This window comes from Notolabrus celidotus, chromosome 9, assembly GCF_009762535.1.
Source record: "Notolabrus celidotus isolate fNotCel1 chromosome 9, fNotCel1.pri, whole genome shotgun sequence".
NCBI lineage: Eukaryota > Metazoa > Chordata > Actinopteri > Labriformes > Labridae > Notolabrus > Notolabrus celidotus.
The window spans coordinates 258,077-273,134 of record NC_048280.1 but is presented as its reverse complement, the minus strand read 5'-3'; the positions used below and the strand labels follow the sequence as shown (position 1 = coordinate 273,134).

Here is a 15,058-nt window from a genome sequence, read left to right as displayed (position 1 = left end):
TGAAAAGAGAAAGAAAGAAAGAAAGAAAGGTTGAATGACAGACCTCCAAAAAAGGAATCCACAGCAGAGATCCAGAGGAACCTACGGGACAAGGGAGCTCAGGGACTCGGAGAGGAGAGAGGGGGAAAGACAGGATCCCAGTGTGTCAGTCTGAGCCTATAGCAGCTAGCAGATAGTGGGGAGACGGATAGTAGTAGAGAGGGCCTGATAACTGAAGGCTCGACCTCCCATACTACTTTCAGAGACTGTATGTGTCTTTAGATTTGATTTGAGCTTCAGGGATTTTCAGGAAGAGAATTTGATTGATGTAAATATAGTATAGACAGTTTTTGTTTTGAGGTCAGCGTGTTTTCTTTTCACCTTGACATGTTATGACTCCTCGTTTGCTGCAGTCTTCCTCAGAGGAGTCAGGTGACGATGCCTTTTCAATTCTTGTGCTTTTATTTTGAAACACGTTGATTCACGCCGGTCTTATGATGTGACAGTGTGTTTCTTGGCTCAACCATCAGAATCAAGTATTTAACACAGCTGGGTAATAAAACAAAGTATGGTCCCTCTTTTGTTTTTAGGAGAAGTCTGTGCATGCACCATCAGGCCTACTCTGTGCCTCTGCTGCCCCCTGCTGGACACATCAACAGCCTGCTTCCTGTCATCTGTAAAGTACAGAGCAGTCTCAGATCAAGCAGCTGATTCTTTGAGTCTTCATAGTTTATTTTCAGAGTTCATGAACTTAATGTTTTTCTTTAGTCCACTCAGAGATCCCTCCTGTGGATTTGACCTCCCCCTCCAGTGTCCGGCGTGGTCCAGAGGAGGACGGTCACGGAGAGTCGTCTGAAACTCGTCCTGTTTCCTGAGACAGAGAGAAAGCAGCAGCTCAGATATGTGACACTGTTGAGTGTTTCAAAGACTCTGAAACAAAGACTTCAGATCAGTCATGACCAAGCAGCAACCTCCGGTCTAACAATATGAGTCCAATGCTGTAGTACTAAAAACTGCAGTTCGTGGAGGATCCGCCTGAGGCTGGCTCCAGAAGTACTGGAAACCACATAAACACCAATTCAAAGAGACGATCTTTACAGCAGAAATAAACATGTTTACAGTCTGGATCAAAAAACAAGTGGAGTCTGGATCAGTGGGTTAGGATTAGGGTTAGGGTTAGGATTAGGATTAGGGTTAGGTTAGGGTTAGGGTTAGGATAGGGTTAGGATTAGGATTAGGATTAGGGTATGGTTAGGATTAGGGTAGGGTTAGGGTTAGGGTTAGGGTTAGGTTAGGGTTAGGGTTAGGGTTAGGGTTAGGGTTAGGGTTAGGGTTAGGGTAAGGTTTAGGGTTAGGGTTAGGGTTAGGGTTAGGGTTAGGATTAGGGTTATGGTTAGGATTAGGGTTAGGGTTAGGGTTAGGGTTAGGGTTAGGGTACGGTCTAGGGTTAGGGTTAGGGTTAGGGTTAGGGTTAGGGTTAGGATTAGGATTAGGATTAGGGTTAGGGTTAGGGTTAGGGCTAGGGTTAGGGTTAGGGTTAGGGTTAGGGTTAGGGTTAGGGTAAGGGTCTAGGGTTAGGGTTAGGGTTAGGGTTAGGGTTAGGGTTAGGGTAAGGGTTAGGGTTAGGGTAAGGGTTAGGGTAGGGTAGGTCTAGGGTTAGGGTTAGGGTTAGGGTTAGGGTAAGGTCTAGGGTTAGGGTTAGGGTTAGGGTAAGGGTTAGGGTTAGAACCAAAACTAAACTGAAGCAAACAGAACCAAACCGAACCAGAACCGCAACCGAACCAGAACCGAACCGGAACCGAACCAGATCTGAACCAGAACCGAACCACAACCGAACCACAACCGAACCAGAACCGAACCGGAACCGAACCGAACCAGATCTGAACCAGAACCGAACCGGAACCGAACCAGAACCGAACCAGAACCAAACCAGAACCAAACCGGAACCGAACCAGAACCGAACCAAACCAGATCTGAACCAGAACCGAACCGGAACCGAACCAGAACCGAACCAGAACCAGAACCAGAACCGAACCGAACCAGATCTGAACCAGAACCGAACCAGAACCGAACCGGAACCGAACCAGAACCGAACCAGAACCGAACCAGATCTGAACCAGAACCGAACCGGAACCGAACCAGAACCGAACCAGAACCAAACCAGAACCGAACCAAACCAGATCAGAACTAGAACCAGAACCAGAACCAAATTCAAGCAAACATTATTAATGTTTTCAGCTTGGATGGTCTGATCCGGTTTCTCCTCTCAGTGAGTATTTGCCCGGTCTTTGAGAAGAACCCTTACCCTAACCCTCTCAGAAGGAACAGATGAAGCCACGATACACAGCCTCCCCTCCATCACCTGTATCCTATATCCTCACATGTGATTGGCTGCATGGCCGCCATGCTGACCAATCAAAACAAAGTTCTGCTGTGAGCAGAGCTGGGGCTGAGCACTGAGAGAGCTAAGCAGGGAAAGGAACAAACTGGGAGCCGGCTCTCTCTGGATGTGAGCCGGCTCTTCTGATCCACTATAAAGCATCGACTCTCAGAGCCGCAGCTTCTGATCATGACATCACTAATGTGTTTAATCTGTGTTACAATCATGAGGGGGTCCTTGGACAATGTTCTCACCTGTAAGGGGTCCCTGGCTCTAAACAGTTTGAGAACCCCTGATCTAGATAGCTCATTTCTTGATCGGCACACACTGTACAGGACTCCGTCTAGCCTTGACCTCCAGGAGGTGACCCCGTATGAAGAACTGATCACAGCTGCTGACCTTGTTGTCTTTGCAAGCTGCAGCTTCAATCATGTTGTAAGTCTGAAAGCCTTCACACGTCGTGTCCTCGCTGTAGTTCAGCCTCCCTCCACTAGCTGGAGCTGTAGCTCTGGTTACTGTGTTACTCCCATAACGCTCTGCAGCTCTACTACCTGGATGTAAAGGAGCACAGGTGATGATGTCATCAGGTAGTGGGCGTGGTTTGTCAGTATGTTGATCCACTCCACCAGAGACATGAGGAACCAGCACAGGCATGAGGACGCTGACCTGCAGACAGAGCTAGCTCTGCTGGAGGTAGACTCACTCATACTGCAGACTCTGTGGTCCTGAGTTTAGTTGGTAAGTCATCTTTTGGTTCTTTCTAAAACTGTATCATGTGAACATGTAGTGCATGGATGTAGCTTCAGACTTGATGTTGGGGAACGTTTCCTGGTAACATCTTAGTGAAGAAAGAGTAGAGGTAACTAAGGAGACATAAATATGACCCATGTGATCATCTCTACCTCCCTGGAGTACCTGCAGGACGCTCTTCACAAACATCTTCATCTCCAGTTTGTTCAGACACAACCTCAGCTCCTCTCCTGCTCCTAAAGGCTCCTCTGATTGGCTCTCTGAGTCCTGACCGCTCAGAGTCATCTCCTGCAGTTTCTCACTGAGCCTAAGGATGAAACACAAACATGTCCTTCATTAACTCGTCCCCTCAGCTGTCACAGTTTAAAGCTTCTGTGTTACTGACCTCTGCTGGTCAGAGGAAGAGCTGCAGGCCTGGATGGTTTCCATCAGCTGAGCTCTGACTGCCTGAGCTGCTGGACTCGACAGGACATGAGACTCACTGCAGCCGGGGAACAGACTCATCAGCATGGGAGGAAGCTGAACAGAAGAGACACAAAAACACCCAACATCAAGACCGGATCAGATCCAGTCCCATCTTCCAGACAGGACTCAGTCTGATCTCATCTTAATCCACCATGAGCAGAGCACTTTGCAGCATTTAGCAAGTTACAGTGGCAAGGACAAACTTCCTTTAACAGGCAGAAACCTCCAGCAGGACCAGACTCATGTTAGACACACATCTGCTGAGACCGTGTTGGAGAGAGGGATAGAGGGAGGTGAAGAGAGAGAGAGAGATGATAGTGGGGAGACGGACAGTAGTAGTTGTAGCAGCTGGAGTCTGGACCACGTCCACAGCAGCAGAGATCCAGAGGAACCTACGAGACAAGGGAGCTCAGGGACTCCAGAAAGGTCTAAGAAATGGGGAAGGAAAGGATAGAAGGAAAGGAGACATAAAGGATGAAGAAACATGGAAAGAAGAAAGAAAAGGAAAGAAAGAAAGAGGGAATGAAAGAATGAAGGAAGGAAGGAAGGAAGGAAGGAAGGAAAGAAAGAAGGAAAGGTAGGAAGGAAGGAAGGAAGGAAGGAAGGAAGGAAGGAAAGAAGGAAAGGTAGGAAGGAAGGAAGGAATAGAAAGAAGGAAAGGTAGGAAGGAAGGAAGGAAGGAATAGAAAGAAGGAAAGGTAGGAAGGAAGGAAGGAAGGAAGGAAGGAAGGAAGGAAGGAAGGAAGGAAGGAAGGAAGGAAGGAAGGAAGGAAGGAAGGAAGGAAAGAGAGAAGGAAAGGTAGGAAGGAAGGAAGGAAAGAAAGAAGGAAAGGTAGGAAGGAAGGAAGGAAGGAAGAAAGAAGGAAAGAAAGAAAGAAAGAAGGAAGAGAGGAAGGAAGGAAGGAAGGAAGGAAAGAAAGAAGGAAAGGTAGGAAGGAAGGAAGGAAGGAAGGAAGGAAAGAGAGAAGGAAAGGTAGGAAGGAAGGAAGGAAAGAAAGAAGGAAGAGAGGAAGGAAGGAAGGAAGGAAGGAAAGAAAGAAGGAAAGGTAGGAAGGAAGGAAGGAAGGAAAGAGAGAAGGAAAGGTAGGAAGGAAGGAAGGAAAGAAAGAAGGAAAGGTAGGAAGGAAGGAAGGAAGGAAGGAAGGAAGAAAGGAAGGAAGGAAGGAAGGAAGGAAGGAAAGAAGGAAAGGTAGGAAGGAAGGAAGGAAGGAAGGAAGGAAGGAAGGAATAGAAAGAAGGAAGGAAGGAAGGAGGAATGAAAAGAAAGAAAGAAAGAAAGAAAGGATGAATGACAGACCTCCAAAAAAGGAATCCACCAGCAGAGATCCAGAGCAACCTACGAGACAAGGGAGCTCAGGGACTCCAGAAAGGTCTATGGTAGTAACTTTAATGGGACAGGAAGAGTTAAAGTGAGAGACAGGCAGAGAGAGGAGAGAGAGGGAAAGACAGGATCCCAGTGTGTCAGTCTAAGCCTATAGCAGCATAACTAAGACCTGGTCCAAGCCTGATCCAGCTCTAACTATAAGCTTTATCAAAAGGAAAGTTTGAAGCCTACTCTTAAAAGTAGAGAGGGTGTCTGCCTCCCGGACCCTGACTGGTAGATGATTCCAAAGGAGAGGGGCCTGATAACTGAAGGCTCTACCTCCCATACTACTTTTAGAGACTTCAGGTAGGATGAGCAGGCCTGTATGTTGGGAGCGTAGAGTTCTGGAGGACTTGACGAGCTTTGCAGGTCAGAAGAAGGATTTTAAAGTCGTGTTGTGGATTTGGGGGGTGAGATGAAGCTCTGACCTCCTCGTTGGTGGGATCCAGGATCAGCAGGGAGATCAGGTCCTTCCTGGCCCCCTCAAAGTTCAGAAGTTTTCTAAACGCCTTGGATCTGTTCTCGTAGTACAGACCGGCTGTGGGGTTGTACCGGACCGCCAAAGAAAACATGTCAGCTGCTTTCTGGAAACACCTGCAGAAGGATAGCAGGCTCAGTGTGTGTGTGTGTGTGTGTGTGTGTGTGTGTGTGTGTGTGTGTGTAGGTGTGTGTGTGTGTGTGTGTGTGTGTGTGGTTCCGACCCGTTCTGGAAGCACAGGGAGCCCAGCGTGTTGTGGATGACGGCGAGGCGGAGCCGAACAGCCGGGTCGTCAGGCTGCGTCATCTCTTCAGCCTGCTGGTAGTCCGCCAGAGCGAAGGACCACTCCCCCTGCTTAAAGAAACAGTCTGACACACACACACACACACACACACACACACACACACATATATATCAAACAGAACTTGACGACCGGCCTGAGTTTCAGTGAGGAGACCTGCAGACCCACCTCCTCTGTTCAGGTACAGACCGGCCGGTCCTCGCCCCTCCTCGATGGCCTTGGTGAGCAGCAGCGTGGCCTCGGCGTAAAGACCTCTGCTGAAACACTGAACCGCAAAATCATTGTAGGTGAGCACCAGCTGGAACTGCACGTCCTCCTGCAGAGAGATGCTCTCTCTGACCTCCCTCTCCTCCTCTTCCTCCTCCTCCTCCTCCTCTTTCTCACCCAGCTCCACAGAATGGACCAGATCCTCGATGGCTGCCGTGAAGTCTCTCAGACGTCTGTACAGAATCCCTCTAAGGGAGGGAGGGACATTTAAAATGAGATGATTGAAGCACAAAACAACACCTTTCCATCGTTTGCTCCCTCCATCTTGGTTCTTTGAGGATTTAACCCTTTCTGTAGCAAAGCATCTACATTCAGAAGACCATGTTCTGTTGTTGTTGTTGTTGTTGTTGTTGTTGTTGTTGTTGTTGTTGTAGGTTATTCTGTGTGATGTATATTCTCTTTCCTTTCTATTTGTAATACTATGTTTACCTGTCTTATTTATTTCTTCTTCTTCTTTTTTAATATTTATTTATTTATTTTTGTTATTTTTTCTTCTTTTATTTTCTATTGTCATTGTTATTATTATTTCTTTTCTTTATCAATTTGTATTTATTTATTTCTTCTTCTTTCTTATATGTATTTCATTATTAGTATTTTATTTTATTTTATTTCCATTTTTTGTTATTTATTCATCTTTTATTTTCTTTTATTATTTTTTAAATATTTATTGTCATTCTTTCTTGAATTTTTAATTTTTAATTTTTCTTTCTTTATCTCTCTTTTTCCTATTTAAAATTATTATTATTGTTTATTTATTTATTAACTTATTTATTTTGTTTTCAACTAAGTGGCGTATGCCTCTGGGAATAGTATGCCTTCTATATTTAAACATACATGTCATTTTAAAACACACTCCTTGCTCTATTTTATGGACAAATGTTTATTTTTCACTCTTTAATATATCTATTTTATTATTTATTCTTTTAATATTTGCTTTAAAAAGAAACAACACTCATTAATCTTCTGTACATTACATGTTTAAACTGTGATTGTTTTTCATGCTGATATAAAATCAGAAGCTTCTGTTTGTCTGCTGCTCAGAATAAATCAACTCTCCTGTTCCTTCTTCACAGCTTCTGGTCTGACTCACCTGAACAGGTAGAGCTGTGGGTCCTGTGGGCAGTTCTCCAGAGCGATGTTGATCATGCAGAGAGCTTCGGGCAGCTGGCCGGTCAGAAGCCGGTCCACCGCCTTCTGTCGGGCCCGTTCCCCGGCTTCCTGCAGCGTCTGCAGCAGAGCGGCGGCCTGCGGACACGCCGGGGTCAACGCCAACGCCGCCATCACGTCCTGATGACTCTGTGACGTCTGCAGAGGAGAGGAAGAACCTCTGTTAGCTTTAGGTTACTGCATGTGTGTGTGTGTATGTATGTGTGTGTGTATGTATGTGTGTGTGTGTGTGTGTGTGTGTGTGTGTATGTATGTGTGTATGTGTGTGTGTGTGTATATGTGTGTATGTGTGTGTGTGTGTGTATGTGTGTGTGTGTGTATGTGTGTGTATATAGGTGTGTGTGTGTGTGTGTGTATGTATGTGTGTTCATATGTATGTGTGTGTGTGTATTTGTTTGTGTGTGTGTATTTGTGTGTGTGTATGTCTGTGTATATGTGTGTATGTATGTGTGTATGTGTGTGTGTGTATATGTGTGTATGTGTGTGTGTGTGTGTGTGTGTGTATGTGTGTGTATATAGGTGTGTGTGTGTGTGTGTGTGTGTATGTATGTGTGTTCATATGTATGTGTGTGTGTATATTTGTTTGTGTGTGTGTATTTGTGTGTGTGTGTGTATGCATGTTTGTTTGTATGTATGTGCGTGTGTGTATGGGTGTGTGAATATTTGTGTGTGTGTGTGTGCGCGTGTGTTTATTTGTGTGTGTGTGTGTGTCTGTGTGTGTGTGTGTGTGTGTGTGTGTGTGTGTGTATGTGTGTGTGTGTGTGTGTGTATGTGTGTGTGTGTGTGTGTGTGTGTGTGTGTGTGTGTGTGTGTGTATGTATGTGTCTGTGTGTGTGTGTGTGTGTGTGTGTGTGTGTGTGTGTGTGTGTGTATGTATGTGTCTGTGTGTGTGTGTGTGTGTGTGTGTGTGTGTGTGTGTGTGTGTGTGTGTGTGTGTGTGTGTGTGTGTGTTTAACCTGGTTGAGCTGTTTGTTGAGTCGGGCTCTGAGGACGTAAAGGTCAGAGGTCGGAGAGTCTGACAGGATCCAGTCATCCACCATCTTCAGACAGTCGGCATGGAGACCTGTAGCTGACAGACAGGCCAGACTGGAACACAAGGGGAGAACTCAGTCCTTAGTTTGACACCTTTTTACACCTTTAAAGACAAAACAACATCTGGAGTCCATCAACTGACCTCCTGACCTCGTACGCTCTGCAGCTCGGCTTCACCTCGGCCGCTTTGCTGAAGGCCTCGAGAGCCTCGAAGTACAGACCTCGATCAAACAGACACTGACCCTGAGAGGAACCAAAGACTGATCTTTACATCCTTCCATTCAAAGACCTTATATTCTCTAAATCCACAGAAGCACAGAGAGACAGCTGAATCTGGATCCGACTGGTACCTGGAGATAATAGATAAAGGCCAAGCGGTCCCTGAAGGCCTCTGGCTCCAGACGCCAGGCTCGTTTATAAGAAGCTGCCGCTGACTGGAAGTCACAGAGCTGCAGGTACGCCTCGGCCTGACTCACATGCAGCCGAGTCTGAAACACAGAGGGAGGATTCATAAATCAGAACACACAGTGAGGTTTAACATGAGAGACTCGTCGTACCTCCTCCGGCTGCAGAGTGATGGCCTTAGAGAAGCAGATCACAGCTTTCTCATACTGAGACCTCCTCATCGCCTCGCCCCCGTTCCTGATACTGCAGACAAACAAAAACACAATAACTACTCTTCAACCCTGAGAGCACAAAGAACCGTAATGTTCCAACGTCCACATGCATCAAAAACTCATGCAGAGGTTAGAGTTGAACCCTCACTGCTCTGCAGCTCTGCTCTGGATGATGAAGCTCCCCTGTAGCTCTGATCTTTGACTCTGTTTCTCTTGAAGGATTTCACTGGATCCAAACGACCGCCTGAAGGTGCTTCGTCTCCCGGCCTCCTCCTGCTCCTCCTCTGGGGCAGCGCCAGAAAATAAACTCTGCTCCTCGACCTGCTGGAGGACATGCAGTGACAAAGAGTTAATATTAAACAGACCACATGAACATACATGGCCCATGATAAAGATATCATCATCATCATCATCATACAGTGAATCTGCAACATGACTACAAGGTGTAATTAAATATAACTCAGTACTGGATCAACTGAAGAATCATAGACTGTATATAATGATGAAGAATACAGAATGCACCTAAAGGGTTAAGTGCAGGTTTAATGTCAGGTGAGCCACTAACAATAATAATGACAATAAGAAATAAATAAGAAATAATAATGATGACAATAAATAAATAAATAAATACATAATGATACTACTAATTATTATAATCAAGATAAAAAAATAATCATAATTGTAGTAGTAATTATAATAAAAAACATAACAATAACTATACTAATGACAATTATAGAAATGATAACAATAATAATAATGATAATAAAAATATATAAATATATTAAAAACGATCATTTAAAAAAAATGATAGTAATAATAATAATGTTAATGATCACATAAAAATAGTTAAAATAGAAACAATAATACTGAAAATAATAGTAATAATAAAAACAATAGTAATAATAATTCTAATAAAACTAAGATAAGATAATAACCTCTACTTCCGCTCACCTCTGTCCTTGGTCTGTTTTATTTATTTGATTTATTTTTATCTTTTTTATTTCTGTGTAAAGTGACTTTGAGTACTAAGAAAAGCACAATACAAATCCTATAATTTATTACTATTATTATTATTAAATAATAATAATAGTATTATTATTATTAAATAATAATAATAGTAATAGATCTAATAACAACACTAACAATAAAAAGAATATTTATATTTAGAATTAAATTATTATTGTTATTTTTCATTTAAACAATACTTAAAATGTTGTAATTGAACACTATATTCAAAAAATAAATTACATTCCTAGTTTCAGTTTGTTTAAACAAACTCAAAGGGTATATATATTAAAGTAAATCACGATTTAAAATTTAAATGTAGGTGCTTGTGCTTTATGTATTTTATGTTTTATGATTGTTTCATCAAATTATTCGTGATAGTTCACAAAATCAATGATTACTATTGGAGATAAACACATATTTTTAAGTGAGTGGTATTCATGTGTTTTTATTTCTGACGTTAATTTAAAATGATTTAGACTTCACTCTCTCCATCCACTTCTCCTTGATGTTTACCTTCAGATTTATTACAACCTTTAGAAAGTTTTAAATTATTAATCTGAGTCATCATATTTACCGTTCTGTCTTTAATCCCCTCAGAAGTTTCCATCCTGGATCAGCTTGTTGATAAAAACAGATTTACAGAGTTTATTTTAAAGAGAATTTAAACTCTGACTCTGTTTACTGCTGCTGCTGAATCAGGGCGTCACCATGGAAACAAACTCCAACACACTGCGCGTGAGTTCCTCTTCTTCTTCGGTGGTTGGTAAACATGTTGAGTTAATATCTGGGTTTTTGATTAATTCACTAAAGTCAGTTTTGATAAGTTTGAACTTTTTAAAACTGTCTTCTTCGTCGAGCCTTGTTCACTCCTCTAAGATTTATTGCGCATCTACACTGTGTTTTACGGTGATGCGTTTGGGAGCCATCAGGTACATTATGGTGCATTCAGGTTCAGCTCAAATAACTGGAAATAAACTAGGAAAGTTTAAATCGGTTATTTAAAACAGGAAAGTGTTTTTCTTTGTTCAAATTCTCACATTTGTCGTTTTGTACTCACGTTTTTGTTTAAATATCATCATGAATCGTTTATAATTAGTACATTTCACCACATTTGTACCACCATGATCTGTTTTTTTAATTACTGGATGGGTTCAGTCTTGGTAAATACATAATTATTCTATAAATGGAGATTTTAAGAAATTGAAAAATAGACTAAATCAAATTGCTGTCTTTAAATTCAATTAGATATTTCATGATATGCATCATGTTGTACAGGTTTCTAAGCACATCTGATGATTTTCATTTTGTTTTACTGCAGCATGTACAGTGATGGACAGTTTTAGCATATCTTATGTCTGTAGCATTTTCAGTTTTCAGTTTTTCTACATTTTGTTTTTAGCATTTTCAGTTGTTGTATCTTACATTTGTAGTATATTCAGTTGTTGTATTTCATGTTTGAAGCATTTTTCAGTTTTTTTGTATTTTATTTCTATATAGCATTCACAGTTTTTCTTTGTAATGTTTGTAGAATTATTAGTTTTGTATTTTGTGTATATTTTGTATGTTATGTTTGTGTTATGTGGACCCCAGGAAGAGTAGCTGCTGTGTTAGTGGCAGCTACTGGGGATCTGAATAAAGAATGAAAGAATGAAAGAATGAAAGAATGGAGGTGATGTTTGTATATCTGGCATGATTAAGTCTTATTTATTGTTGTTGCATTTTTAAGGTGACCTTGCGTGTCTTAAAAAGTGTCCATAAATAAAATACATTATCATTATTATTATTAGAACCTCAATATCAAACATGCATACAACAAAACCATTTAAAATAATTGATATGTATGAAGTCTAGTGAAGGAAAATCATACAAAAAAACAACCTGTATCTATGTAAGTGAGGTTTCCGAGCTAACTAAGTGCACTTGAATGCACCATGGTTTACCGTAATAAAATAAAAGGCGCACTCGATTTTGAGTGAAGCGCAACAACACTTCTCCTCAGTGTTGTTCCACTTTCACCTTTATTAAACACACCTCTGTTCTCACCTGATACAACACATCACTATTCTACCGGAAGTGCAACCATCCTAGTCGAATTTACTTTTTCAGGACTTTTATTCTGAAAGGGGCCAAACCGGAAATGAGCAGCACACTGTCTGCACACGATGATCAGCTGACTGAAGTGTTGACAAAGCAAGCTCGCGGCCGGTGGAGGAAGCAGAAAGTCCTCACAGGCAGATTCAGGGATGAGTGATCGATCAGCTGATCAGATCAAGGTTATTATAGTTAACGAAAACTAACGAAATAACGAAAACGAGAGGTGAAAAAACATTTTCGTTAACTGAAATAAAAATAAAAACGAGGCTTCACAAAAAAACGAAAACTAACTGAAACTGTATCGTGAGTTTACAAAACTAACTAAAATAAACTAAAATGATAGAGAACATGTCTTTAGTTTTCGTCTTAAACTCAGTATTTTGAGTGGATATGTAATAAAGTCAGAGACTGATCGGGTGGACGTCTCTGCTCTGCTCTCTGCTCTCTGCATCTGCGCGGGAGCGCGCCGAACGGAGCCTGCAGCTGACGGGCGCGCGCACTCACAGCGAGGCAGAACTGCAGGGGGATTAAATTGAGACGAACTCTCTCGCTCCGACTACCTGCCCTGTTTATAACCGTTCCAGTGTGTGTGAATGCCCAACAAGTAAGTATAATGAGACGGAGAACTGACTTTTCCTGTCCATAGGCATTCACGTGTGTTAAAAATCCCGAGAGAGCAAATAGACGCCATGAGTGCATGCGTCATCTCATATTATGAATCACCCATATGATCCTGTTCTGTTCATTTATCATTATAAGTGTTAATGGTTAATTGGTGGCAGTGGTATTTGAGTGATATGATTATTAGTATACTTGTAGTGGTAGCATCTGAATCATTATCTCTGTATCAATGATTATTGTTTATTGTTTATTGCTTATTTTATTGTTAAGGATGTATCAGTGAGTCACCATATTATTTAACACTATAGAGGGTCAGTAATGCTAGCCTAAGTGTCCATATTGTGACCATCACCCTTATGTTTGTGTATTTATTTGATGTGTTGGCCTCTGTGGCCTCATTGGGTCTGCTGAACTGTTGTGCTGTAAGGAGAATATTCACTAAACGGTTAAAGCTCCCTCCTGTCTCCTGTCCAGTGTGTTCTGATCGACACCCCAGGGAGAGTACTATCCTACAGAGTATCCACCAGTATTCCCTATTTTTTAGGATATGAATTTTTTGTTTGTTTTCTGCCAGTTTCACTTCTTTTGGCTCATTCGCACAAGCAGGCACGCCTCCACACTTTGCCTGCAGAGCGTTAATGGCAGCGAAAGTCAGGAGAAAGCGGCAGAGCCCCATTTGGGATTACTTTGAATATGACTGTCTCTGATAGGAGTAAGTGCCTTGCAATGGAAGGTGATAAAATATGTTGAAAATATGTTTCTCAAGGGGGAAAATCCCACTAATCTTAAAGTCCATTTGAAAAGCTCACACAAGACGGCTAACCTAGCATACCTTGTCAAGGCAAGAGAGAGCGGCCAGGCCCCTTACCCTGAAACAGAAGCTAACCCCCGGCCAGGCACACAGGCAAAAAAGACTAAAACTAATACTGAAACTAATAAAAACTAAACTAAAACTAAGCATTTTCAAAAAATAGAAACTAAACTAAACTAGCAAACCCGCTTCAAAAACTAATTAAAACTAAACTGAAATTGAAAACAAAAAGTCAAAACGAAATAAAAATAAAAACTAATGAAAAGTGCAAAACTATAATAACCTTGGATCAGATCCGTGTTTACTCTCAGCTTCCTGTCTGACTCCAGACCTGCACACCTCCACACCTCCACACCTGCACACCTGCACACCTTGAACTCCTCACAGCCTCTACAGCAGCTCACCTGGATCCTCCTCACACAGTCTGAGCCTGGTCAGACCTGTTACCCATGTAAAGGTGAGCAGAGAGAGGGGGGACACCTGAACGCACCAGTATGGACATCCAGAACGAGAGGAGGAGGCTGCTGGATGCGGAGGATGGAGATGAGGATCCGACTGGACTCATGTCTGAGCAGGAGGCTTACCTGAGGTCAGTGAACCCACAGAGACACACAGGTGTGAAGTCAGGCAGCAGACTGAGTGATCAACATGAAGAGACTCACAGGAACACTCCTGATTCATCTTAAATATTGATTATTTAAAGATAATCACTGACCTGATTTCCATGTCTTTGAACTCTGTGACTCTCAGTGCAGAGGAGTGTTTGAAACATCTCCATACAGACTCTTCTTTGTAGTATTTAGAGGATCTCTTCACCTTTGAGTGACGCGTTAATCTTCTTTATTTAGTGTGTTTTAATGAAGTTAATCTGCTCAGTGTTCTGCTTTATGATGCAGATTTAACAGAAACACTGAGACAATAAAACATCTGATGCACTGTAAAGTTCTCCTTCACTGTCAGCAGATACAAACCCTTTAAATACCTACTATTTATTCTAATCTGTCATTTTACTTTAACCTTTATTTAAAAATAAAGAGTTTCTTTTAAATTAAAAATATTTTGCAGATTGTCCTGGACTTGAAAAATATATTTTTCTTCTTTTAGATAATTTTGGTATTTTTAGTTAAATCACAAAACATCACACTTCCCTGCATTTTTATATTTATTGGATAGCAATAGCAATTTTATTTATTAAGCACATTTCATTAAAAGTTAAGTCAATTTTTTTCTTTTTTTAAATGTATAAATGCATGCATCTATTTTTTTCTTTATGTATTTTCTTAATTATTCTTTTATGAACATATAATAATACAAATAATAACTTTATTTCTTTTGTTGCTTTTCAAAACAAATTATAAAGCACTTTACAAACAATTAAAATGCCATTAGGCAGCAATTAAGAACATATTGAAATAAGTATCAAAGCAATAAACAATAAAATATGTTTTTTTTTTAATTCTAAAAATGTATTTTTGATTAAAAAAAAGTTTGTTTGGACAACAATATATATATAGAACAAGTGAGGACAAGGACATTACATTATAATAATAGACACAGGCACATTACACAACCCAGGCATTCAGACATACAGAACAGTCTCTGTGGTTACAGTGATCCTGCTTTTATAACAGTTTAACCCCTTCTCCTTCTGAAGGCAAACAGACATATAAACCTTCAGAAGGTATGTGTCCCTCTTTCTGAGGCCTTCAGGTATTTTTTATTAAG

General features: G+C 41.3%; 1 protein-coding gene across 6 annotated transcripts; it reads right to left on the bottom strand.

Moving 5' to 3' along the window:
• Positions 1–690: 690 nt before the first annotated feature.
• On the bottom strand, positions 691–10,545 carry LOC117818322 (tetratricopeptide repeat protein 16-like). Of its 6 annotated transcripts, none has more exons than XM_034691140.1 (14): positions 10,382–10,544; positions 8,948–9,123; positions 8,740–8,830; positions 8,533–8,670; positions 8,325–8,425; positions 8,107–8,236; positions 7,074–7,288; positions 5,885–6,171; positions 5,639–5,783; positions 5,366–5,531; positions 3,495–3,628; positions 3,262–3,416; positions 2,759–2,910; positions 691–850 (listed from the first exon to the last, which is right to left on the bottom strand). In XM_034691140.1, the coding sequence occupies exons 1-14, from the start codon at positions 10,412–10,414 to the stop codon at positions 818–820; spliced, it is 1,956 nt and encodes a 651-aa protein (XP_034547031.1). In that variant the 5' UTR covers positions 10,415–10,544; the 3' UTR covers positions 691–817. The 6 variants fall into 6 exon arrangements, with proteins under 6 accessions (XP_034547031.1, XP_034547034.1, XP_034547032.1 ...); XM_034691141.1 differs by lacking the exon at positions 691–850 and having other exon boundaries at positions 2,623–2,910; positions 5,885–5,981; positions 6,057–6,171; XM_034691143.1 differs by lacking the exon at positions 2,759–2,910 and having other exon boundaries at positions 3,275–3,416; positions 10,382–10,540.
• Positions 10,546–15,058: the final 4,513 nt, after the last annotated feature.